Here is a 26,286-nt window from a genome sequence, read left to right as displayed (position 1 = left end):
CACTGCTTTAATCGACTCCCGCGTGTTTTCAATGTTTAAAATGTTTTTTTTCTTTCTTGGGGATGTTTTCTCCTGCTGCTTCCAGGTTATGGAAAAGATCTGTGATCTTTGAACATGAATTAGTGGGATTGAACGTAAACCATAGAATAAAGACTTAAATTGAAAGTTAAAAAGACAGTTTATTTTTGGAGGGTTGAAGTGTCCGTCTTTCTTTGCACGTTAAGTATCCAATGCTGCAGCTCCTGCCTCTAAATGGGAGTCATTTCCTTGTGCAACCTAGGTCTCTGAGAAGCTCAAGCTGGCTGAGAAAACAGCCATCGACATCGACAAACTGCGCGATGGCTACCGCCCTGCGGCCAAGAGAGGCGCCATTTTGTTTTTCGTGCTGTCCGAAATGGCCCTGGTCAATACCATGTACCAGTACTCCCTGTCTGCCTTCTTGGACGTCTTTGGTTTCTCGCTCCGGAAATCTATGCCCGACACCATCCTGGCCAAGAGGTTGCGCAACATCATGGACACCTTGACGTTTAATATTTACAACTATGGCTGCACAGGTTAGCCGGGGCCTTCCCTTGGTGGATGAGGCCACGTGCAAGGTTTTGAGAGAGACCACGGGCCACGTAGGGGAGATGCTGTTGCTGTTGTGTTTCACCTTAGACCAGGGGTAGGCAACCTTGGCTCTTTGATGACTGGTGGACTTCAACTCCCAGAATTCCTGAGCCAGCATGGCTCAGCTTGGAAACCTCTCCCTTTCCCCTCAGCATGGCTGGCTCAGGAATTCTAGGAGTTGAAGTCCACGAGTCATCAAAGAGCCAAGGTTGTCTACCCCTGCCTTAGACGGAGGGCCTGAGGCCACAACAGTCAGCCTGGTTTATGGCAACCTCGAGAGGAGTTTTTAGGGCTTTAGTTCAGTAGCAGAAATTCACCTTACTTGATGGCTCCCTGAAAGCTTTCTGGAGGGAAAAAGTTACTCTTTGAAGCCTTGAGACTTCAGGTGGTCATTCTTGGTCAAACAGGACGCTCTTAAGTGAGAACCATAGTGAGAGAACAATTGGGCAGTTGTCTCCTTAAAAGATGCTTCTAGTTTTGGAACAAGGGGGAATTTGCCCCTTTGGTCACGTTTTATCCCATGTAGCCTTGGAAAGAATTGTCTCCACTAACGGAGGCCGCGATGCTTTCTTTCCCAGGCCTGTTTGAGAAGCACAAGCTTCTGTTCTCCTTCAACATGACCATCAAGATTGAGCAGGCTGATCACAGGGTTCCTCAGGAAGAACTGGACTTCTTTTTGAAAGGTATCTGGGTACTTTCCCATCTTCCAAACGAGACCTACTTCCAGTGTCTCTGTTTATGCAGTTTATGCAGCGGTTTGGGCTTTCAGATTTTATAGTACCCTTCAAAGACGGACTGCCGGCTTTATTTATGCTCTCAATTTATATGCTCTCATCGTTGAATCCTGTAGACCCGAAAAGAAATGAAGGAACAGAATCCCAACAGGGGAAAAAAAATCCAACTCAGAAGTGCTGCGTAAAAAACATAAATCCTTAAAGCAGATCCTGTTTTTTTTAAAAAAAAAAAACTAGTCAACAGAATAACAGCATTGGAGAGGACCTTGGAGGTCCTCTAGTCCAACCCCTGCTCAAGCAGGAAACCTTATACCGGGGTCTCCAACTTGTGCATCGTGACCCCCTACCGGGCTGTGGTCTACCGGGCTGAGTGGTGGGCTGGTGTGTGCAAAAACCCCAAAGGCTTCTCTCTTGTGTGAGTGGAGCTGTGAGTGTGCACACGCCGGCCCGCCACCTGCGCAGTCTGGTTCCCCTCTCTCCCCCTCCCAGTAGGGCCAAGCCGCAAAGGTTGGGGACCACTGCCCTACACCATTTCAGACAAATGGCTGTCCAATCTTCTCTTAAAAGCCTACAGCAAATTAATTCTGTATATCAGGGGTAGTCAACCTTGGCTCTTTTATAACTCGTGGACTTCAATTCCCAGAATTCCTGAGCCAGCTTAGCTGGCTCAGGAATTCTGGGAGTTGAAGTCCACGAGTCATAAAAGAGCCAAGGTTGACTACCCCTGCTGTATATGAACAGTCTGGTCCAGATGCCTTCACTCGTTTCTAGGCAACCTATCCTTGGAGAAGAGCGCTCGGAAGAAGCCCTGTCTCTGGCTTGCCGATCAAGGCTGGGAAGACATCATCCGTGTCGCCGAACTCTTTCCGGAAAAATTTGGCTCTCTTGCCGACGACCTAGGAGAGAAACTAAGTGATTGGAAAGCCGTGAGCACCTTCCTCTTTGTGTCTTTGGATGTTCTTCATCTGAACCCAGGGGGTGTGGGTTTCCTGAAAAGGTTGTGTTGAATCCAAGAGACAAATGTAGCTGCCTTTAGAAAGTAGGGGAGGGGGTATACAAGATTGAGACCCTCCGATGACTTGGTTTACACGTTGACCTCCCTCCCTCCCTCCCTTTCCTCTCAGTGGTACGATATCGACGCTCTGGAACAAACTCCGTTTCCCCTGCACTACAACAACGCCCTCACCAGCTTCCAAAAGCTGCTCCTCTTACGATGCTTTCGAGTGGATCGGGTCTATCGCGCGGTGACCGACTATGTCACTCTCACCATGGGTGTGAAGTAAGTGTGCCTCTTCTCCTAGGCCTTCAGTAGGACATCTCGAGTTCCAGGTCTACCAGATGTCCTCCTCTTTCTTGTTCCCCGTCCCCTCCTCAGGTATGTCCAGCCTCCGGTGATCAGCTTCGAAGCCATCCATGAGCAGAGCACCCCTAATTCACCCATTGTCTTCATCCTGAGCCCTGGCTCTGACCCCGCCAGTGACCTCATGAAACTGGCCGATCGGACGGGCTTTGGAGGGAACCGGCTCAAATTCCTGGCGATGGGCCAGGGACAGGAGAAGGTAAGTTTGGTTAGAAACTTCTGGTAGGTGGTCTTACTCTCCTTGGCTTGTGAAGTTCCGTTTTCTCCATCAGTAGTGGAGACCCGTGGGTCCTCCAGAATTACAACCTGTGGGATGGGGTTTGGGGGACCTTTTCTGGCTTCCCAACATCTGTCTATTTATTATGAGAAGGAATGCTTCATTTGATTTTAGTGTTGTTATACTTCTTTCCTTCTGTCAGCCCAAGAAATCCTTCTTGTGGTTTCTTCTTGCTCAGTTATAAAATTTTCACCTGTAATTCAGCTTTAAGTTTTAAAACATTGGACAGAAGACTCTAGATGTAGCTGGAGAATTTCTTACTCTGAACTCAACCACTTGCTCTAAACACCCTAGTGGATCAACACATTAAGTGTTGGAGATAACAGTAGTCAACTAAATGTGCTTTATGGTGTTGAGTTCCTTAGAGATCCATAAATTGAATCCAGTGTCTTCCCACTGCCCTTCTTTCAGGTGGATGTCTGCATGGATCCACACTCCTTTGGTTGAAGATCTCTTCTGGGTTCAACCATGAAGACAATTCGTGCCCCCATCTTGTTCTCTTCCCAGGTGGCGCTGCAGCTGCTGGAGAACGCGGTGGCCCGTGGGCAGTGGCTCATGTTGCAGAATTGTCATCTCTTGGTGAAGTGGCTGATCGACCTGGAGAAGGCCGTCGAAAGGATTACAAAGCCTCACCCAGATTTCCGACTGTGGTTGACCACTGACCCTACCAAAGGGTTTCCCATTGGGATCCTTCAAAAATCTCTTAAGGTAAATGACATCCAGAAAGGGATCCTTTCATGCCCTCAGCTGTAATTTGCTCTTCCAGTAGAAGGCATCAGAGCATGGTGGGCCAACCTTTGATGGCCACCCCCATTTGTCCTGCCCTGAAGAAAAAATCTGATCAAATCACTTCATTGGGGCAGATGATCTGACAAGAGAAGAACATCCCCAAACAGTGTTGATCAGTGTCACTGGGCTTCATTTTGGATGAGGAGTCCGGGAGACAACGGGCACGGTGGGCATGGAGAAAGACCAATTAAAATTCAAAAAGCGTCTTTAAGAAGAGGAGCATCAGAAAGGGGGGACACTGGGTGACTCCGCCCATCAGAATTGGGTTCATTTTCTCCCCCATCTTAGGTTGTCACAGAACCACCCAACGGGTTGAAGCTCAACATGAGGGCGACCTTCTTCAAGATCTCCCACGAATCACTCGACCAGTGTCCTCATCCAGCCTTCAAGTCTTTGGTCTACGTCTTAGCGTTTTTCCATGCTGTGGTCCAGGAGAGGAGAAAGTTTGGGAAGATTGGTTGGAACGTGCCCTACGATTTCAACGAGTCGGATTTCCAGGTAATCGGCATTTGGCTTCCTCAGGAGTGGGTGGTCAGGATCCTCTTTGATGTGAGAGGAACTCCCCCCCCCCAAAAAAAAAGTTAGGAAGGTTAAACTAAGCGAAAGCTTCAATGATTAATCCATGTGATTTTTTTTTCCCTACCACTCACCCCACAATTCCACCAGGTCTGCATGGAGATCCTCAACACGTACTTGACAAAAGCTTTCCAGCAAAACGACGACAAAATTCCCTGGGGAAGCCTGAAGTACCTCATCGGAGAGGTGAGCAGACAAAGGGTAGAGTTATGATCCCATGAAACTGGTCAATATTCAACCAGAAGACCCAGTATTACATCTTCTGACTGTTGGGGGGCAAATTACTCTCCCCCACCTATGGGCCTGGAACTTGCAACGTCCTGCAAGCTTCCCCATCAACTTTGGCTAAGGCTGTGGTCATGCTTTACAACTGCATTGCTTAGTAACAGAAAGACCAGCCCCAGTTGCTGTTGTAAGTCAAGGATTTCCTGTAAATTGGTTTAGGACAGGGGTAGGCAACCTCGGCTCTTTTATGACTCATGGACTTCAACTCCCAGAATTCCTGAGTCAGCTATGCTGACTCAGGAATTCTGGGAGTTGAAGTCCATGAGTCATAAAAGAGCCGAGGTTGCCTACCCCTGGTTTAGGACTACTAGGATAATACTAAGGGGCTGGTTAGTGTGGTGAAGACCCTCCCTCCACTTTTCAATTAACTTTTAATGTTGAATTTTAACCATCTTTGCCTCTTTTTACATTTTATATACAGTTTTTATGTTTCGATATTATATCTGTACACCGTCCAGAGTCCCTCTGTGAGGGACATGGGCAGTTTCTAAATCTGACAAATAAATCATTTTTTTTTAAAAAAAATAAATTAAAATAGTACAGGGAAACGTCCTTCTCAAATGGTGATAAAGCCTTGACGTGCTCCCAATTTCCAGGTGATGTATGGCGGGCGAGCCATCGACAGCTTCGACCGGCGCATTCTTACTATTTATATGGATGAGTACCTGGGAGATTTTATCTTTGATACTTTCCAGCCCTTCCATTTTTTCCACAATGACGACGTTGACTACCGAATCCCCGAAGGGACATCGAAGGACGATTATGTGGGTAAGGGGCCAGCTGTCTCTCCATGTCCCTGAGATTCTTGATGGCTTCCTCCATGACGGATTTCAACTTCTAGTTGGAGGTTTCTGGCCTTTTGTCCTGCTTGGATACTAAAGAAGCTTCTTGGATGAGAAGTGAAATGTTTTCAAAGAAAAAAAACCCAAGAAAGTCCAGTTGCTTTTTGGAAAAGCATCTTTGGGACAACCATGACCCGGATGATTGAGAATCTCCATCGACAAAGGCTCCCATAGAACCCAATTCCCATTCATGTCAATGGGACCTGAACAGTCACAGCCCTGCTGCCCTCATTTTGCTGGGAGAGTGTGTGATGTTTGGGGTACTTCATTTCTCTTAAATACTGCGCATCGTGTCTTTCATCTTTTAAGGCAGGGGTATTTAAACTTGGCAACTTTTAAGACTTGTGGATTTCAACTCCATGCTGGCTGGGGAATTCTGGGAGTTGAAGCCCACAAGTCTTAAAGTTGCCAAGATTGGACACCCCTGGTTTTAAAGTTTGACAGATCTGGGGTACAACTATAACAACCCTTAACGTAGCACTTTTTCCAGATAACAATAGCACGTCCATATTTTACAGTAGACCCTGATTTGGTTTTCTTTCATTGCTGCCTCTTGATTACATACATGAAAAGAAGTACGTACAGTTTTTAAAAATATAATTCTATATTGAAGCCCCATCAGGGCAAACGTTACAGATTTAGCCGGCGGGAAAATACGTTTCCCAGAAGCAAATGGAGTTTCCACCTCTTCAATCCCACTCTTTCTGCGACTTCCTTCCACAGAAGAGATTGAGTCCCTACCACTAGCCAACACGCCCGAAGTGTTTGGCCTACATCCGAATGCTGAAATTGGGTACTATACCCAAGCAGCCCGCGATATGTGGTCACATCTCCTGGAGCTACAGCCCCAAACAGGTAGGGCATGTTCAACAGAATTAGGCGAAATAGAAAGAGTGGGCCTCAGATCTGTTGAGGCTCCAGGTCGCAAAACGGGATCACGTGATCCCAGGTCACTGCAAGCATCATAAATATGGGTTGGTTGCCAAACGTCTGGATTTTGATCACGTGACCATGGGGATGCTGCAACGGTTGTAATGTGAAAAATGGTCATAAGTCACTTTTTTCAAGGCCGTTGTAATTTTTGAACGGTCACTAAACAAACCATTGTAAGTTGAAGACTATGTGTATTAACAACAACAACAAAAACCCAACCTCCACCCCAATCAGCAGATATTTTTCCACTTCGCAACGTTGGATTGGTCATCACCCAACCAAAGAGGTTCTTGACGTGCCTCCATCCGATCTCTTTGTCCTGATTTTAGGGGAATCCGGCGCTGGGATCAGCCGGGATGAGTACATCGGTCAGGTTGCCAAGGACATTGAGAACAAGATGCCCAAGATCTTCGATCTCGATCATATCCGGAAGGCTTTGGGCATCGACATCTCGCCAACGACGGTGGTGCTACTGCAGGAACTGGAAAGGTTCAACAAACTCATCGTCCGGATGACCAAGTCTTTGGCTGAGCTGCAGAGAGTAAGCAGGGAACCATCTTGCCCACCCTTCCCCCTTTATTTTATTTATTTTTTCCATCTTGAGTGGCAAGTGGACCAACCATCCTTTGTGTCTTCTGCTCAGGCCTTGGCTGGGGAAGTTGGCATGAGCAATGAACTGGACGAAGTGGCCCGGGCTCTCTTCAACGGTCAGATTCCAAACATCTGGAGGAAGTTGGCTCCCGATACGCTGAAGACCCTCGGCAACTGGATGATTTATTTTAAGAACAGATTTCTCCAATACACATCGTGGGTAAGTAGACACGACGCCTTTGCAGCACCCTTGTTAAGTGGGGGAGAGGTCTGTGTTTTGGGGTAGAGGACCCCCTTTCCAGAGCATGTGAGATCACTCCGGCATATAATGTCATTGTAAGACCACACTTGGAATACTGCATCCAGTTTTGGTCACGACGATGTAAAAAAGATGTTGAGACTCCAGAAGGAGTGCAGAGAAGAGCAACAAAGATGATTAGGGGACTGGAGGTCAAAACACATGAAGAACTGTTGCAGGAATTGGGTATGTCTAATTTAAAGTAAAGAAGGACTGGGGGGATATGATAGCAGTGTTCCAATATTTGAGGGGCTGCCACAAAGAAGAAGGGGGTCCAGCTATTCTCCAAAGCACCAGAAGGCAGGACAAGAAGCAACGGATGGAAACTACTCGAGAGAAGCAACCTAGAACTAAGGAGAGATTTCCTGACAGAACAATTAATCAGTGGAACGGAAATTGCCTCCAAAGTTGTGGGTGCTCCATCACTGGAGGTTTTTAAGAAGAGACTGGACAGCCATTTGTTTGAAATGGGATAGGGTTTCCTGCCTTGAGCCGGGGGTTGGATTGGAAGACCTCCAAGGTCCCTTCCAACTCTGTTATTCTGTTATATCAGCTGAAGGGGCTACTAACAATGATGGAAAGAATTGTTGTTATTATTACTATTATATTTGGTCACACAATCAACCAGATGTTTTGGCTGGATTTGGCTTTGTCCGCCTCTCAAATCCTTCCCAAGAACCTGGAAGAGGCGAATGTGAATACTTGACGGTGTTAAAAGAAGTATCATCCCAGGTTGTCAACTCCAAGTCAAGCTGCTGATTGCAATTGACTGAATGAGATTTTGGTCAATGCCGATGGTGCTCAAACGGCACTCCAGATTTTTTTGGGATTGCCCCCAAGCTTATTGCTATTGGTCCTGCCTGTGCTCTTTTATCCTTTTACTTCTATTTGCAGGTCTTTATACTCTGTGATTTTTCTCCAGGTTTATTACTTATTTGTTTAAACTGATTGGCTGGCCAACTCCAACTGGAGAACATCAGAATCTCTCTAGCAGGGATGACCCAGTTAATGCCATTCTGTAACTCACACACACACACACACGGGCGCAGAGAGCTGTGCGTAACCTCGTTTACCCTGGGGAAGAGCCAAACCGAGTTCCTTGCTGTCCTTAGGTGGAAGAAAGCGAGCCGAGCGTCATGTGGCTGTCGGGACTGCATATCCCCGAGTCCTACCTCACGGCGCTCGTCCAAGCCACCTGCAGAAAGAACGGCTGGCCGCTCGACCGCTCCACTTTATACACCCAAGTCACCAAGTACCGGACTGCGGACGAGGTCACGGAGCGGCCGGGCCAAGGTAAGGCGTCCCCCGGGGCCTGGCATTCAGGAAGCCCACAAGACTGCTGCTGAACAGGTTGCCACAGGTAGTCCCCGGTTGATGACCCCAACATTTCCGTTGCTAAGTAGGATGGCTGTCAAATGAGCTTTGCCCCCCCCCCTTTTATGACCTTCCTTGCCAACGATGTTAAGGGAGCCACTGCAGTGAAGTTAGTAACACGGTTGTTAAGTGAATCTGGCTTCCCTATTGACTTTCCTTATCGGAAGGTCGCCAAAGGGGATCACCTGACCCCGGGGACACTGCGACCGTCATAAATATGTGCCAGTTGCCAAGTGGCCGGATTTTGATCACGTCACGTCAGGGGGAGGCTGCAACGGTTGTGTGGAAAACATGCGTGAACTGGGCCTTTCAGCAGGGACTCATGGAACAATGTATTGAGGCAATCGTAGAATGAATTGAGCCATTGATGAACCTTATGGACCTTGCAATAATAATAATAATATTTATTAACCTTACATGCTGCCTGACTCTCCCCAACTCTGGGCAACTGCCACGTGTCCTCAAGTCCCGCCTTTGTTGAGGGGCTGCAGCATTTCTAAAACAGGAGGTGGCTGAGGATGCTCTCTCTCAGGGCTGGACGCCTCCCTTCTCCCCTCCCCAGGGTGCTTCGTCTCTGGCCTGTACTTGGAGGGGGCTGACTGGGACCTCGAGAACGGCTGCCTCATCAGGAGCAAGCCCAAAGTGCTGATTGTGGATTTGCCCATCCTGAAGATCATCCCCATCGAGGCCCATCGGCTGAAGCTGCAGGTACGAGCCAAGGTTGCAAGCTGGCGGTTGAGTTTTTGATTCAGAATACTAGGGGACGGGGGGGAGGGGGGGGAGGCAGGACATTCTCTCTTTCCATGTGGTCATTGATGGGCACATTGATTGGCATGTGGTATGGCCACTGTGGTGCTCTTTGAGCTTGGTGGGTTTCTTGAAGACATTTCATGACCCTACTAGATAACATCATCAGTGTTGGAGGAGTGGGGCTTGCTCTCTATATACAAGAGACTTGCCCTATCAGTGTAGGTTGGGAGTGGTCTTGCTGGTCCTTCGATTAGAGTGTTGTTTACCGTTTTTGTGGCATTGTTAGTTCCTTGATTGGGGGTTGTTTACTGCTAGTATATAAACAGGAAGGAACACCCCCCCTCCCTTCTAGCCCTGATCATGTTGCCTAGATGGGTCATGAAACTTCTGCAAGAAAACCATCAAGAGCACCCAGGACTCCCCAGTTCAACCCTGAGCTACAATTACTCACTTCTATAGGTTGTGTCTGATTTTTTTAGCAACAACATCGCGATGGTTGTGTTTTTTAGAACACTTTCCGAACGCCAGTCTACACGACATCCATGCGGAGAAACGCCATGGGGGTCGGATTGGTGTTTGAAGCTGATCTATTTACCACAAGGCATATTTCTCACTGGGTCCTCCAAGGGGTTTCCCTCACCTTAAATGCCGATTAAGCAGCGGCGCAGCCACGCCGTAGCTCTGTTAACCATTTTTGGGGGGAAAAAGTGAAGAAAAAAGAGAGTTGAAAAACCCAGCCTTCTTTGCTCTAGCCACTGGAAGCTTCCCAGTTGCAAAGTTTTATTTTGCAGGTTTGTTTAATTTTCAGTTACCCTTTCTTGTTCTTTTAAAACAACAACACATATTTATCTATTGCACTTTATATCAATAAATACTTTTGCAAATGTGTTTGGTGTAAAAGATGTCGTTTGGGGATTCAGAACTAAGGCGGCACCCAGGAAGGTTAATGTATTTACTATTATCTCCCAAAATAAGTATGTGATTTGGTACGGTTCCACAAAACGCCGCTGCTTTTGCTACAGCAGACTAACCTGACTGTCCGCCCTGAAAATGAATTTATTCAGTCTTCCTTTTAGCCAATTCTTCTCGGTGTGGATGCCGTTTTAAACCGTGTCTGGTGAAATTGCACCAGTAAGATTGTTTCCTTAAACTGCAGGGCTGTTAAGAAAGGTTAAGGACATTTTTTTTTTTAATTTCAGTGCATTCCTCCCAAATTTTTGGAGCAGATGCTTGGCAGTAAAATTTGACCCAGAAAGCCAGCCTTCAGAAGGCCCTTGTAATCACCCCGATAGTTGGTTTATTCACCATCTCCAACAGAGACCCCTTCCACGGGGCAGTGGTGGGCATCCGTTCTTCCTCCCCGGCCCCTTCCACTCCCCCCCCTCCGATTCTCCTCCACCTGTTCAACAAAGGACACGAACAAGCTCAGCTGGATTAGCAAAATAGAGTTTCTTGGGATTTTAGTAGATGACTAGATTAAAAACCTGAACAGAAAAAAGGAACTCTGTGATCAAGATCTCATGCTGGAAAGGCAGACAGAGTGTGTATGGGGGGGGGGGTGTCTCTCTCCTTTGTCTCCTCTTCCTTCTTATCCCCTGTGCCGCTGTGGGGGCCCATCCCATCCTCAAAAATAAGAATTTATCACGACTGTGCAAAGTGACAGACAGACAGAGGGAAGGCTTTACTGTTAAGAGCCGATACAGAGCGCGGCAAGGCTCTGGAAGCCCCGGGCCTGGGCCCGTCGGCGCGCCCCGAATAAATGAAGGAGCATCGGAAGCAAGCAATTCAGGCAGACGCACCTGAGTTTGGCTACAGCATTTCATTAGGTAGATAACTCTGCAATAGGAACAGGTGAGGAAGAAGTTAACTCTAGTTCTGGAAAGATTTTGGCATGCACAAGGGGGGGGCGCTCGGAAGAGGGGAGGGAGGTGCAGCCTGACCGTCTGCTGACCGCCGAGAGTCCCCTCCCAAGCACCCGGTTCAAACAGTCCGATCTGTCCCCGAATGCTTCCGAACCACTTTGCTTCCGTTCACCTGGTCCACGGCCAGCGTCTCCACCTCGGGCGGCTGGTGGGGCTGGGGAGGTGGGACATGATGGATGCGGTGCGCCACCCCCACGTGGCTCTTGTGCTGCCTCTCCCGGGCCGGGCTGTGGGGCTCGGCCGAAGCGCGCTCAGATGGGATGGGGGGGATGACTAAAGGCCTCTCTTTCAGAAGGTGCAGCTCCGTGGATTCTCTGGCCAGTAAAAAGGGCGTGGGGTCAGGCATGGCGTCGACCGGCTCCCGCAGCAGCAGCTTGCGGCTCTCCGAGCCTAATCGGTAGGCCTCCTCGAATTCGGGGTTGAGCGGCGTGGACAGGCTCTTCTTCATCCTGCGCCGCGGAGTTTCTGGAAGCTTCTCTTTGGGAGGAGCGGGTTTGTAGCCGGAGAGCACGGGGCTTCCGGACGGAGAGCTGTCCGACGTCCCGCTGGAGCTCATGAGTTTTTTCTTCGTGGTGTGGAGCTGGGAGGTTAGGTAGGCGATGGTGCTGGCCCGCTGCTCCAGTTCGCTGGAGAGCATGTTTAATTTATGGCTTTTCATCTTTAATTCTTCCAAGTATTTCTTCTCCCGCTCCTTGATCGTGTTCTCGAGCACCGCGATCATGGCGTTCTTTTGCTCGAGCTCTTTTAATAATTCATTGTTTTCCATCTCCTTCGCTTTAAGCTGGGCCTCCAGCTCTTCGCATTTCCTTCTGAGCTCTTCGCTCCTCGAAATCCCATTTTCTGAAAGAGGGAGAAGGAGGATTTAACTCAAGCGATTCAAAATGCTACAGGCATTCCACATGAAGCGAGTGAAGAACTGAAGCCAGAAGCAGAACGGTTTTCCATGCTGGCTGCTGGGAAAAACCATTGCAGGCGAAGGTTGCGCTCATTGCCTGCCTTCCCTGCAAAAACACTGGCCAAGGTTGCCAGCAAGGAAATGCAGAGAAAATAACGGGATTTGATTCAGACTCCCAACATCTAAATAAAATAGCAGCAGCGAAAATGCACCTTCCACAATGTTGGAAGGATATCTTAAGCACGGAAGGAGGGTATGCACGAATGCGTTCAAGATTCCTCACCTGTCAAGTCTGAACTTTTGAGAGTCAACTCGTAGGTCAGATCTGAAAAACAGACAAGAGTTAAGACCTTGTAGAAACGCGCTCCAAACGGGCAAGCCATAGATGAAACCCAGAGGACACAAACGGGCCTTTCCAGAAAACAAACCATACTTTATGAACGAGGACTAGCAGAGTTCTGTGACCAATCTCCACACTGGGAAACCTACTTTATTTATAGGACGATTTTATCTCCTTAATCTGTAAATGCTATCAGCAGCCAATATGAGCTCCCTCTGCCCACAAACCTGGGTACATCAGCTAAAGAAAAGAAATTAAAAAAAAATGTGTCATCAGCCCAGTTGCTTGAAAGGTGACACATCTTGCAAGACGGGCAGACTTCAACTCCCAGAATTCCCCAGCCAGCAAGGACAGGTAGTCCTCGACTTAGTGACCGTTCAAAGTTACAAGGGCACTGAAAAAGGTGACTTGTGACCCTTTTGCAGAGTTACGACCGTTGCAGCATCCCCACGGTCACGTGAACAAAATTCGGACGCTTGGCAATTGGTTTATATTTACGACGGTTGCAGTGTCCGGGGGGGGATCACGTTATTAAGCCAGATTCGCTTAATAACCGGGTTACTAACTGCAAACTGCAGTGATTCACTTAACAAGAAAGAACGTAAAATGGGGCAAAACTCACTTTAACAAACGTCTCACTTAACCACAGAAACTTTGGGCTCAATTGTGGTCGTAAGTCGAGGACTACCTGTACATCTTAACCGTCCGCCGAGGTCGAGAAAGCCAGCTTTTCTCTCGGTACCTGTGCAGTGTTGCTGCAGGCGGCGGATCTCGGCGTGCAGCCCCTTGAGGGTATCTGCGTGCTGCCTCTGGAGAAAAAGCAGATTCTTTTGGGCGCTGTGCAGCTGGTTCTCCAGGTTCAGTGCTGCCATCCTGGCATCCAGCAAATCTGGAGGGAGGGAAGAAAGGAAGGAGGGAGGGATGAGAGGGAAGGCAGGAAAGGAGAAGAGGACAAAAGGAAGCCAGGGGGAGACGATCAGCGCGCGCAAGCCGACGGAAAAGGCCAGAGAAGGCCGCGTTGGCCGGCTGCCAGGGTCCACAGAGAGTGGGAAATTGGGAAGGATCCTTCCCGTCTTTACCATCACTGATATTTCAGTTGAAGCTCACCACCTGTGGAACTCTCCGTCTGCTTGGGATAACTGTGTGGTCACAATGGGTGAGAGGGGAGGGAGGGAGGGGAAAGACACCACCCGGTGCTCTTTAGTTGAATTCGCGTGTTTGTGAAACTGGCACCAGAGAAACGTTGCAGTGGGGTTCAAAGGAGGAATCAGCTGGGTTCTAATCTCCCCCTCCTCCTCAGACGACCAAACAAACGTTCATCAAGCCACCATGTTTGTCTGGACATCAACATCATCCCCAGGGAGTGAACGTTACAGTTCCAGCGATTCCCTGCCAGGACTTTTGTCCTTGAATGCAAGGATGCAGAAGCCGAGGGCTGAGCTACCCAAACCGCCTCCAAAGCCCACTTGGGTCCCACCAGGCTGATGGAAGTCTCAACCCATGACAACCCTTCCTTTCGCACGAGAGAGACTGAAGGCTGTTAGGATCTGGTTGGAAGCATTGCTAAAGCCTGACACTCCCAAATATTTTGAGCCCTGTCTATCGAGAGACCTCCATCAGAAGGACATTTTGAAGACAAGGACGTGGTCCTCCAAAAAGGAACACGAAACCTCCCCCCCCCAAAAGCTCTTAATAACAGAATAACAGAGTTGGACGGGACCTTGAAGGTCTTCTAGTCCAAATGGTTGTTCAATTTCTTCTTTAAAAACCTCCTACTGTTGGCGCACTCACAATTTCTGGGGATAAGCAGTTTCACTGGTTAAATTGTTCTCACTGTCAGGAAATTTCTCCTTAGTTCTAGGTTGCTTCTCTCCTTGGTTAGTTTCCATCCGTTGCTTCTTGTCCTGCCTTCTGGCGCTTTGGAGAATAGCTTGACCCCCTCTTCTTTGGGGCAGCCCCTGAGATATTGGAACTATCATGTCACCCCCAGTGAAGATCCTGGATCAAAGGGAGTGGGGGGGGGAAATGGGTTCTCCAAAGAGACCACCCTGTTTTTTCCAGACCCATGCCTTGTAGGCATTTCTCAGGTTACATTATCTGCCTGGAAGAAGCAGCCTCGTCTGTAGAGCTGAAAGCTTTACTGCCTCCGCTAATGCCTCGCTGAATATTCCCCTCTGCCCCCACCCCAAAAAATAATAATAATAATCAGGTGACAAAGCACAGCATGGTGTGACTCGCCCATCACAAGAGTGGCTTCGTAGCTGGAGGGAAGAGCATCTGCTTTGTGCAAGTCATATGATCTCAATTTTAAGATTGATTCTCCACCAAGTATAAAAGATGCTCCTTGGCAGATCAATGTCTTCATCCATTATCTCGGCAATGTTTCCAGGACATGCTGCTACCCAGCTCTCTTCCTCTGCTCCCGCAAACAGTTAACTAATGAATCTTGTCGGAATTTAATGCAGGTCGATGCTGACCTTTCTACTTCGGCTCTCTCCCTCTCTCTCTCTCTCTCCCCCCTCCCCAGGCCAACTTGGAGGGTGTAGGAGAGCCCAAGGTTATTCCCTGTGGTTTTATTTTTTCTTTAAAAAGCCAGGAGCTTGCAGGGAACAGAAGTCATTCAAATTTATTGCCGCTCCCACCCACATGAATTGCCCCAAGATCAGGAGACCGGGACCAACTCCACAGGAGGCTACAGATCAACTCTGGGTTTGAGAATTCTTTCTCAACATTTGGCTGTAGTAAGGCCACACCTGGAATACTGCATCCAGTTTGGGTCATCACATTACAAAAAGACGTTGAGAATTTGGAGACAAAAACCTACGAAGAAGGGTTGCAGGAATTGGGTGTGGCCAGTCTAGAGAGAAGAAGGACTAGGAGTGACAGGATAGCAGTATCCCAGTATTTGAGGGGCTGCCACAAAGAAGAGGGGGGGGGGGGTCAACCTATTTTCCAAAGCACCAACGGCAGGACAAGAACAATAGATGGAAACTAACCAAGGAGAGAAGCCACCTAGAACTAAGGAGAACTTGCTTAACTGTGAGGACAATTAATCAGTGGAACAACTTGCCTTCAGAAGTTGTGGGTGCTCCATCCCTGGAGGTCTTGAAGAAGAGACTGGACAGCCATTGATCAGAAATGGTATAGGTCTCCTGCGAGAGCAGGGGGTTAGACTAGATGACTTCCAAGGTCCAACTCGGTGACTGCAGATCCAGAGAAATGGATAAACTCAGTAACCAAGTGAAAGTCATCAGACAAATTGAGGTGGCCAATATCCAGACACACGGCTCTTTTCAAAAGCTGTAATAAATGATGCCGAGACCGACTGTCCCCCTTTTTTTTTGAATGCAGTGGCTCGTTCAATCACGCCTGCGGGCTCTTCTCCCCTCCTCGTTTTCCAGACAGACTTCTCTGGTTCCCTTCTAACCAACCTGCAAACGTCTCGGCCCTTAATGCCTCTGCAGAGTTTATTTTTAGCCCCTGTGACAAGACAGTGATGGAGCAGGAAAGGGAGAACAATTAAGAGGACGGGGGCACGACAAAGGATGAGCTAATCTCCCGCCTGCTTTTTCCAAACACTTTCTGGAAATACAGACAAGCCCTACCCATCCTGGGAAAGGACTCCAAAGCTGGCAGCTCTCGGCACAGTGTGGCAACTTGCCACCAGCTTACAGCATAGTGCAGGCGAGATTTTGGCAAACGCCAAACTGGGCTATTCGGCAGAATCGAGCAATCCACCGGGGATGCCTCTTCTGGGGCCATTCCTTTTATTTACCCATCCTTCTATCATGAAAAAACTGCAACAATGAGAACAAGGACCTTCTCTTTGAAAGCCTGCGTGTTTTTATGTCACCTTCCTGATCAAAAAAAGGAGTTTTCCCATCAACTTCATCTTTATGAGAGACACGTTGCAAATCAAATGGCCCAACGGAGAGAAGGATGCTCCTTTTTAAGGTTCTTCGATTAATCACGATGTACCAGCGAATCAACAAGTCCAGTTAAACAGGAACAGGCAAGTGGCCAAGAGTCTAGATCTCTTAAGGCCGCTGTTAGACTGCCGGGCCCCACCCAGATCTTCAGAACCATCACCTAACCAAGATGGGTAGCTACAGAAATCAAATAATAACCACCCTATGGTAGCAAACTGGCTCATGGAAATAGACAATAATGCGCAATAGCCTTCCAGGGCTGAGTCTTGGAAAGCCGAGATATGATGGTTAACGCAAGACCCAGCAGGGGCTGTTGCTTCAAAAAATAGGATTTTGGGCTGTGCGTTGCAGTAAAAAAACCAAACCTCTGAAACAGACAAAGATAGCCAAATTTAGCCTCCAGCTCTTACAGGAAACAGTTCTCTTTTATGAAGACCCTAAATTGACAGTCACAAACTCAGTTCTAATTGATCCAATCCAAAACACAGGCCTAAAGGACTCCTGCTTAGCGTTTCATATGACGGGGCACTGCTCACATGTCTGTGTGAATGCCTATGGGTGCGCTGACTGTTAATTACTCGCTTGAAATATTAGTTGCCTCTGACAAACAAGTGGGGACACCATCTGGCTTCATCCAATTAAATATTATAAAATCAGCTTTTAAAGGTGGTTACAAAGTTCACCAGCATTGCCAACACTTGGAGAGATGCTTACTTACAGCTTTACGGCCACAGTTCTGCACGAAATATCCTCTTTAACGCCACCTTCTAACTTTCTGGAAGTTTATAAGCCTCACCCCTCTCCTAGAAGGCTTCATCTAGAGAAAATTCTGAGCCCTTTATCCCTGCCGTGGCGGTTGCCGTGTTTTCCGTCCTTTATAACCTCACAAAAGAGCAGAGTCTGGTTTCAGCCACCGGACTCACAACTGCCCAGCTACCGTTCAGTACTTCGTAGCCGTGATCTTCAAGGCACAGCCGCCTAATTTTTGCAACTCAGAACAAACAGCCACCAAGACTCCCCAAACTACCCGTTACAAGGGAAGACAACCACTGCCGTTCAGTGTTCAATTTTCAGTTTGGATCCAAAGACACCGACCGATCCGACGCTCTCGAACACGCAGTCTTTCTGCTAAAAAACACAATGAAAAGTAGCCTTCCCCGACAAACTCACCCCCTTACACGAGCATTCTCAAAAATCCCTGCTCCCGATTTACACTCCCAGGAAAGCCCGAGGATGGGAGGCGCACGGCCCATTCAGTGCCACCAACTGCAGTGTTACCCCCGGAGCGAATTCTTGCTGCGTGTAAGAAGGAAGCAAAAGGGAAGCCGTTTCGTCTGCACACGTATCGCACATCCCCCCCAAAAAAAGATGCAGTCTCTTTTTCCACCTGCAATGCAGACAATGAACTTAAGGATCCACCCTTGGACTTCCCAAGCCCTCACCCTCACCCCCACCCCCACCCCGGTGCCTTTTCCTTAAATTACCCAGTTCCAGCACATTGCTAAGACTTAGCAGCCAAACCACTCAGGCGGAGTTCACATTTTCCCTCCAGTGGTTAACAAAACCGGAGAGACCCTCCCATCCCGACGATGTCCCACCTTCGGCTGAAGAAGCATGTAGAATCTCAGCCAGCCAGCTAGCTAGCTTGCGAGCTGGGAAAGGGAGGGGGGGAGAGGAGAGGAGAGGGAGGGGCGCCATCCTAGCCAGAAGCCTGACTTGGTCTGGCTGCTCTCATTTCCACCAGGGTTAAGAAAACCCAGCTGAGAGTGGAGCATCGCAAACACGCCACAATCTTCCCACCTTGCGTTGTGGGACTGCTCCACACTGCAAAGGAAAGCGTGTTGGCCTGTGTGTGTGTATTAAGGGGAGGGGTCCCACTCTCCTTCCCATCCTCTGTCGCTGCCCTTCCAAACCCTCCCTTTCTCTAATAAAGAAGAACCCAGAGTGATTCTTCCAAATTAAAAAAAAAAAAGATTAAAAAAAAAAAAAGCAGTTCACAAATTCTATTCTGCAGGCAGGTTTTGAAGCCGGAGGGAAACCTGGAGGATGAAGTGAGATTAATACAGGTGGTCCCCGGCTTACGACCACATTGGAGCCCAAAATTTCTGTTGCTCACATGAGTTTTGCCCCATTTTACAGCCTTTCTCGCCGTGGTGGGTGAAGTGAATCATCGCAGTTGTTAAAACTGAAAAAACGGTCCTAAGTCCCTTTTTTTCAGTGCGGCTGTAACTTTGAACGGTCACTAAATGAACTGCTGTAAGTCGAGGGCTAGCTGGTAAGATACGGCATTAATGCGACTTTCTTTTGGTGCGCCTGTTTAATGGCAGAAAAATAGATTTAGTAGCAGAGAGGGGTTTGAGCGTGGTTTCCTGTGAAAAAAGTCTGCCCTGTTTTCTTCTTGGGGGGACATTATAAAATAGATATGAGACAGACAGACAGACAGGCAAGAGATGATCGGGATGAGAAGGGATGGATGGATGGATGGATGGATGGATGGAGAAAGGGATGGATGGACAGACCGACAGACAGATGGATCTCCCCTTGTTTTCTTGAAGAATATAGGGGGTGTCCACCTATTTCCAAACATGGGAAAGGTCTCCCCTTAATGGGGAAGGGTCTCCCCTTATAAGGGAACCCTTTCCCCCCATATACTTTTGGGAGGGGTGCTCACAAAGTCCTTTAGAGAGGGGGAACATTCTCTGTAAGTGGGGAAGGGTCCTCCTAAGTCATTCGGGGGGGGGGAGGGAACCACCCTTCTTATAGGGGGGGGGATCCTCAGGCTTCCCAGAGGGAGATCTCTCTCCTGAAGTGGGGAAGGGTCTCCACAGGTCATTCCTTGGGGCAAAACCGTCTCCTTTATCATATGGGGGGGTCCTAATCCAGTGGTAGGGGGCTCTTCTCAGGCTTTCCACTTGGAGGGGTCCCTCTTTAAGTGGGGGGATCTCCCCCTGCAGGAAAATACACCTCCCTCCCCTCTTGGGGGGCTCCCCTTCCTCAGTAATTCAAGCAAGTGGGGCTTGGGGGTCTCTCCCCTGGCCCCCACCAGGGGTGAAACGGGAGGGGTGAGTCTGGCAAAGCCCCCCATCCCCTTCCCCACCCTCCGCGCGGTGCATGATGGGAAGAACGCCGGGGGGGGCTCTGATACTCACCCGCCGCCGCCGATGCTCCCCCCGCCCCGCTCCGGTCCTGCCGGGGGGAGGGAGGCCGAGGGGAGGGGGCGCTGCTCCCCAAAGGGAGCGAGGAGGAGGGAGGGAGGGGAGGAGGGGGACGGGGTGACGTCGAGGGCAGGGGAACTGCGCAGGCGCGGAGGCTCAGGTGCAGCCGCGGCGAAACAGCTGCCGCGTTGCCACGGCAACCGGCTGGGCGCTTCCCCGGCACCGGTTGCCGGGTGCTTTTTTTTTCTTCCGTTGAAGGCTCCGCCCACTTGAGGGCGGGGCCTCGAGGCGTTCCAGAGCCTGGAGGGCGGGGGGAAGGCGAAAGTGGGCGGGGATCCAACCGGTGCAGCTTCACCCCGGAAGGAGAGGAAGCATGGCATGTAATAACAACAACAACAACAATAATAATAATCTATTATAATCTATCTATTCTTTTCCGAGATGTTCAGCCTCTAATGTTTGGACCGGTCAGCGTCCGTGCATCCAAGATTCAAGAAAACTCACTGATTTCAGAAATGTCCTGTGAAGGGCACAGGATGGGATGGCCACCGCCCTCTGCCTTTCAGCTCCGGCTTTTAAAAGCGATGGTTGTAAATAGCAATCCTGACGCAGCAGATCTGAAGGCTGGATCCATTTAGGGATCAGATGAACAGGCAGAGGAGATGTTGCCAGTCCCAAAAATAATTTCATTTTCTGGCAACGATCAAGAGTGCATTAAGCTGACCGTTATTGTAAAAGTGGTAAGCCAGCAAAAGGAAAAAGGAAGGAGGCCATTCTTATAGATTTGGAAAAGGGAGGGAAAGAGCAAGGAAGGAGGGAAGATGAAAGAAAAGAAAGAAAGAAAGAAAGAAAGAAAAAAGTGGGAGGAAGGAAAGGAAGAGGGGAAAGAAGGAAGAAAATAAGAGAGATAAGGCAAGGCAAGAAGGGAGGAAGGAGAGAAAAAGAGGGTGAGGAAGGGAGGGAAAAATTAGGAAGGGAGAGAGAGAAAAAAGGAAAGTGAGAAAAAATGAAGAAAAGAAGTTATACCTAGCTCCATCACCAACTTGATGAAGCTCAAGAAGAGCTTGACAATGTAGGCCAAGTCAACTAAAACATTCCCCCCAAATATATTTTGCTGTTGTTTGCAACCCTGTGGGTATCTGTAAGTATTACAGGTAGTCCTCAACTTACACCAGTTTGTTTAGTGACCATTGAAAGTTACAACTGCACTGAAAAAAAATGACTTAGAATCTTTTTTTACATTTTATGTCCGTTGCAACATCCTTGTGGTCACATGATCAAAATCCAGCCGCTTAGCAACTGCTTCCTATTCATGGCGGTCTCAGCATCCCAGGGTCACGTGATCCCAACCAGGTTACTAACTTTACAATTGCAGTGATTCACTGAACAACTGTGGCAAGAAAGGACCTAAAACGGGGCAAAATTCACTTAATGTTTTGCTTAGCAACAAAAAAATTGGGGCTCAATTGTGGCCGTAATTCAAGGACTGCCTGCATTTGCCCCCCCAGTTCTTCTGCTGCTAAGGCACTTTTGCATCAGCCCAGACACAGCAGGGAAGCACAAGCACCCCAGCAAGAAGAATTAAACTAACCATGGTTTGTTGAATAGTTCAGTCTATATCCCTGCCCCACATTAACCAGGGCTGCCCCGAGTTACGACCATTGGTTGTCCCCCCCTCCCCCGCCGAGGGAGGGTGAGGGCAGAGAAGCCGTGAATGCTGACAGGAGTTTGTTTCATCCAATCGGAGAAGAGAGGACCGGGACAGGGCATTAGCCAATGGACAGATCGAGCGGAGAGGCGGGAACAATACAGAGGGGGAGGGAAACGGCTCTTTGGAGAAAAGGAAGGGAAAGACAAAGCTGCTCTTCCATTGGTCGTCGCGTAGCACCGAAACTCAAGCGTAGACATTTGATTGGTTTAAGGCAGAGGTGGGGGGGAACCATGGCGGACTTCAACTCCCAGAATTCCTGCGCCAGAACAGCTAGCTGAGGAATTCTAGGAGTTGAAGTCCACGAGTCACAAAGCTTTGGGGCGCGAGAGCTGCGACTGGGTCTCGCGAGATCTTCCGCAGCGCGGGAAATGCGGCCGGGAGACGGCCGGGTTGCCGGCCAGGATGGCGCTGAGGAAGGGCGGCGGCGGCGGCGGCGGGTGGCGGCGCCGGTGGGCTGCGGAGCCCGCGGCGGGAGATGGCGAGAAGGAGACCCCGCGGTGAGGAGGAGCCCGAGGTCGTGTCCCGGGTCAGGGTTCTGAGCCAGGGCTTGGTCCGGGTTGTCCTCGGCTTACAACGGTCCGTTTAGTGACCGTTCTCAGTTACAGCCGCACTTAACAACTGTGTCAAGAAAGGTCGTAAAACGTGGCAAAACTCCCTTAACAGAAATGTGAAACGTCCTCAATTAACAACAGAAATGTTGGGCTAAATTGTGGTCGTAAGTTGAGGACTACCTGTAGCAAAGAACCCGCAGGTCTCGGATGGTCCCCGCTTCCCAAAGTGTCAAAAGACAAGTCCTTGACTTACAATAGTTCGTTTAGTGACCGTTCGCAGTTACAGCAGCACTGGGGAAAAAATGACTTATGACCGCTTTTCATGCTTACGGCCATTGCAGCCTCTGCGTTGGTCACGTGAACAAAATTCAGACAGTTGGCAATTGATTCATACTTACGACTGTTGCAAAGACCTTGTCCAAAGACCGTTTTTTCTTTGAGTGTTTGAGCTTTGGCTTCTCTAGAGACTTAAAAAATGAGTCAAAATATTTTCATTTTCTTGCCCCAGGGATGAAGGCTCCTCGCTTTCTGCTCTCCGGCGTTTAGAGCGCAGCCAGTGGACGGACAAAGTTGATGCGCGGTTTGGGTTCGAGAGAATCAAAGAACCTGCAGAAAGGACAGGATGGTTGATCAACATGCACCCGGTAGGAGCCTCCCTCTTTCCCTTGGTTATCTTCAGAAATACATTTCGGACGTGGCTCTTTCTCATACGTCCAATTTAGTTCTTTGGGGAAAAAATATTATTCAACACATTGAACTGATTGCTCCTAACTGTAGAATAGTATGTTTTCTAATTAAATGGCTTTAGTAACCTCTGTTTGTTTTAGACGGAGATTTTGGATGAGGATAAACGCTTGGTCAGTGCCGTGGATTATTATTTCATTCAGGAGGATGGAAGTAGATTTAAGGTCAGTGGTGTCTTTAAACTGGGACCTTTATTTATCCATGGGTATCTTTTAAAAGTCCTGCTTGAAATTTGGAAGAAGATTAGATATGTGATGGGTGGGATTTTTAGCACATACATGTTAATACAGTACATGACACATAATAATACATAGTGCATTTTGAAATAAGTGTCTTCCCTAATCAAGTGACCATTGAGGATTTCCATTCCCATTCTTAGGAATTCCGTAGTTACAAACCTGGGTTAAAACGCTTTCCTTTTTAGAGCTGGCAGCTAACTCTTGTTCACAATGCTTTGGCAAGAAAGCAGCAAGCGATACATACAATTTGGAATGTGGGAGAGTTCGTTTTAGAGGTGTTAAAATTCATTTGAATTAAAGTAGTATACCAAATTATCAATGTTAATCGTGAAAGGAGCCCACAGCAAACAGCACAATCTTTGTTTTTCACCGTTCTCTTGTAACAGGGATTATTTAGTTTGTAAGAGCTTATTTAGTTTGTTCTCTCTCCTAGGTGGCTTTGCCCTACAGACCATACTTCTACATTGCAGCCCAGAAGGTCAGTCTAATCCACACTTGCAACCCCTGATGGGTTTCAAGCCTTAAGCCATTTGGACGTCAGTCCACTGTAATATCACTCTTGAGTAGACGTTACACTGTTAAATACTTCATTTGGGACTGGGCCTTAGAAGTAGTAAATTGTAAGTAAGAAGTTGTTCCTTAATAACTGCTGTGTACCATCGTGTGTGCTAGTGCTTTATGCACTGAGAGATTTCTCTGTGTGTTTGTATACGTATATTAAGATTCTTCAAGAACATATTAACAACGACAAAGTGTCTTTTTCTGAAACTTCGCTCACCATCAATGGCAGCAGCGTGATGGCTGTGCTATTAAATAGCATCTTACCTCGAGACAGTCGCTGTAGGAAGTCCTTTGCAAATGGTCAGACAATTTGTTGTAAGCTTTTCTGCTCAAATAGAATTCGAATGTTTGTAGAAATAAGTTCCACTTAAGCCATTTATTATAAAATGTCTTTTTTAGGGTTGTGACCGAGAAGTATCGTCCTTCCTTTCCAAGAAATTCCAGGGAAAAATAGCCAAATTGGAAATTGTACTGAAAGAAGATCTGGACTTGGTGAGAAACGGATTCAGCAAGATTTTGTTTAATATGACGGCAGCTTTACTTAACAATGTAGCGGGATAACCCTGATCCATTTTGTTTGTGGTTTGGCTGATCAGACGGGGCTGCAATGATTCTCAAGACTCAAAAGTTGCCATAGTGAGCCTGGTTGGCTTCAGCTACTGTATTTTTAAAGCCTTCTGTACCCCATTTGGCGGCGTTCACTGCTTTGATCCCCATGATCCCTGCATCTCTGTGAATCTCTCAAAAGTTTGATTCTGGTCTTTTTGTTTTGTTTTTGTTTTAGCCCAATCACCTGGTTGGCCTGAAACGGAGTTATATCAAGCTTTCTTTCAACACAGTAGATGACCTGGTAAAAGTGCGCAGGGAGATTACCCCTGCTGTCAAGAAGAATAGAGAACGGGACCAAGCTTTGGACACTTACACCACCCTGCTGACTAGGTAGGGTAATCAAAGAATAATTCCAGATTTTGGCAGAATTTTGTTAATTTTTTTTTTTGCTCCGGGCAGTCTCTTTACTCTGTGGGCTATTGTAGCTGGATTGCTTCCTTGCTCAGAGCTTTTGGCCTGTTGAAAGGAGCAGAATATGCACAGTGCTGCCAGAGAACCTGGCTTGTCTCTCTAGGATATAATTATCTAAAACAAATATGGAAATATCCCTGAACTCAAACTTTTCTGGGCATATTAGCCAGGGTACATGGGGGTGGGGGTGGTTTGGCATAGGGATGTCTATCTTCCAGAATATCGACATATCTGTGTTTAAAGTGAAGCAGCAAGAACCTGTTTTCCAAATGAAATCGAAAGTGCCAAAAGGCAGATCATCTGTTCTTTCATAAGACTGGTTTAAGAAAGAATACTAGACCCAGAAGAAATACCTTATAGCCCGTGGGATGCTTGGCTTGCAAGTAAAGCTTTAATCAGACAGCAGTTCAAGATAAAAATCATCGGGGAGAGTCCTTGTGAAAACAGTCACCAAGGCATCACAGCAAGGTTTATATCGGGAAAAGGGAGAAGATTGTAATAGTGGAACAATTAAATATGGCTTTAGGTTGCCTTCACAGTGGCTTAAAGATGAATCCGAGGCAATATCCTCGGGGAACATCCTCTAAAATCAAAGCATCCTTGGATTGCAATTGGCTATAAAGATGAGACCACAGAGTCACCGTTTCTGTTTCTGCTGTGTTGCCACCATACTCTGTCTGCTCTTAGCCAGCATGCAAAGAAGTCTTGTAAAAAAGCCTGGCTTTTGTTTTTTTTTCCCCTAGTGCTCTCACTGGGCACAGTCTGAGCCACGAGGAGGAGCCCTCAAAGAAGACTGCAGACCAGATGGACAACATCATAGACATGCGGGAGTACGACGTGCCCTACCATATCCGCCTGTCCATTGATCTGAAGATTCACGTGGTGAGTGCCATGGGGGGTGTTCCGCCCTCTCGTGCGATTCCCAGTGGCCGAAATCACGGGGGGGGGGGAATTGTCTCCCCCTAACTTGGCTCTCCAAATGCGGTTCCAGAACTCCTGCCTGTACATCAGCTGAAAATTTGGGGAGCTGTCGGTCCCCCTCTTCAAATGCTGGGTTGGGGAAAGGTGGCTTTGTGGTTGGATATATGAAAACTGCTAATACCATGATAACACTTGGAAGGAAATTATTACTACAAACATCCCTGAAATTTTATTTGATTTTTAAAAATAAAATAAAATATTGCAAGCACATAAATCGGGGTTCCCAGAGATAGAATATGAGGTCTTTTCCTAAATAAAAACAAATGTGGTTCATTTCCACTGCCTGGAATGAACCGTCGTTGGGTCTTTCTCCTTTTTTCTGTTAGTAGTTCTAGTACGTTGAAGATAAGTTTAGAATGGCCTCTTTAGTAGTAGAGTGACAGAGGCTGGGATCAAATTCCAAATCTGAACTTAATTCCATCGGGTCCTCTTATCCTTTGACAGGCTCACTGGTATGTCGTTCACCACCGGGGCAGCAGTTTCCCTCCTGAGATTATTCGGCGAGATGACATGGTAGAACGGCCTGTGAGTTTTTCTGCAGAGGCTCTCCTGACATCTTTCTAAAATTTCTGGGCTTTGAAATACGGCGTCGTTTGCATGAAATGAGCATTCTCTGAAATTCCTGACATATTTTTTTTTTTAAAAAAAATTCCTTCCAGGATCCTGTTGTTCTTGCCTTTGACATCGAGACTACAAAACTCCCTTTAAAATTTCCTGATGCAGAAACAGACCAGATCATGATGATCTCCTACATGATTGATGGCCAGGTAATTCATCGGTTGTGCCTGTCATTTTAATCATGACGTTCCCCCCCCCCCCA

At 47.9% G+C, this 26,286-nt stretch overlaps 3 protein-coding genes across 3 annotated transcripts in view; 2 read left to right on the top strand and 1 right to left on the bottom strand.

The window, feature by feature from the left end:
* DNAH10 (dynein axonemal heavy chain 10) overlaps positions 1–10,591 on the top strand; it is a 49,714-nt gene extending 39,123 nt beyond the window's left edge. Inside the window, exons 66-80 of the mRNA XM_029283669.1 lie at positions 281–554; positions 1,188–1,292; positions 2,115–2,269; positions 2,468–2,622; positions 2,719–2,902; positions 3,488–3,688; positions 4,058–4,267; positions 4,436–4,531; positions 5,227–5,398; positions 6,196–6,327; positions 6,735–6,946; positions 7,049–7,216; positions 8,407–8,587; positions 9,231–9,376; positions 9,928–10,591. Of these exons, the coding sequence (XP_029139502.1) occupies positions 281–554; positions 1,188–1,292; positions 2,115–2,269; positions 2,468–2,622; positions 2,719–2,902; positions 3,488–3,688; positions 4,058–4,267; positions 4,436–4,531; positions 5,227–5,398; positions 6,196–6,327; positions 6,735–6,946; positions 7,049–7,216; positions 8,407–8,587; positions 9,231–9,376; positions 9,928–10,074 (2,538 nt within the window). The 3' untranslated portion in view covers positions 10,075–10,591. The remainder of the gene's footprint in view (positions 1–280; positions 555–1,187; positions 1,293–2,114; positions 2,270–2,467; positions 2,623–2,718; positions 2,903–3,487; positions 3,689–4,057; positions 4,268–4,435; positions 4,532–5,226; positions 5,399–6,195; positions 6,328–6,734; positions 6,947–7,048; positions 7,217–8,406; positions 8,588–9,230; positions 9,377–9,927) is intronic.
* Positions 10,592–11,398: 807 nt separating this feature from the next.
* On the bottom strand, positions 11,399–13,453 carry CCDC92 (coiled-coil domain containing 92). The gene is made up of 3 exons (XM_015813664.2): positions 13,318–13,453; positions 12,519–12,560; positions 11,399–12,180 (listed from the first exon to the last, which is right to left on the bottom strand). The coding sequence occupies exons 1-3, from the start codon at positions 13,445–13,447 to the stop codon at positions 11,399–11,401; spliced, it is 954 nt and encodes a 317-aa protein (XP_015669150.1). The 5' UTR covers positions 13,448–13,453.
* An 8,319-nt stretch (positions 13,454–21,772) lies between these two features.
* POLE (DNA polymerase epsilon, catalytic subunit) overlaps positions 21,773–26,286 on the top strand; it is a 28,837-nt gene continuing 24,323 nt past the window's right edge. The window contains exons 1-9 of the mRNA XM_015813626.1: positions 21,773–21,867; positions 22,430–22,565; positions 22,749–22,829; positions 23,338–23,382; positions 23,865–23,957; positions 24,250–24,404; positions 25,229–25,367; positions 25,911–25,991; positions 26,126–26,233. Of these exons, the coding sequence (XP_015669112.1) occupies positions 21,773–21,867; positions 22,430–22,565; positions 22,749–22,829; positions 23,338–23,382; positions 23,865–23,957; positions 24,250–24,404; positions 25,229–25,367; positions 25,911–25,991; positions 26,126–26,233 (933 nt within the window). The remainder of the gene's footprint in view (positions 21,868–22,429; positions 22,566–22,748; positions 22,830–23,337; positions 23,383–23,864; positions 23,958–24,249; positions 24,405–25,228; positions 25,368–25,910; positions 25,992–26,125; positions 26,234–26,286) is intronic.

This window comes from Protobothrops mucrosquamatus, unplaced genomic scaffold, assembly GCF_001527695.2.
Source record: "Protobothrops mucrosquamatus isolate PMUCROS unplaced genomic scaffold, P.Mucros_1.0 scaffold180, whole genome shotgun sequence".
NCBI classification, from domain to species: Eukaryota; Metazoa; Chordata; class Lepidosauria; order Squamata; family Viperidae; genus Protobothrops; species Protobothrops mucrosquamatus.
This window is presented reverse-complemented; position numbering and strand designations above follow the sequence as displayed.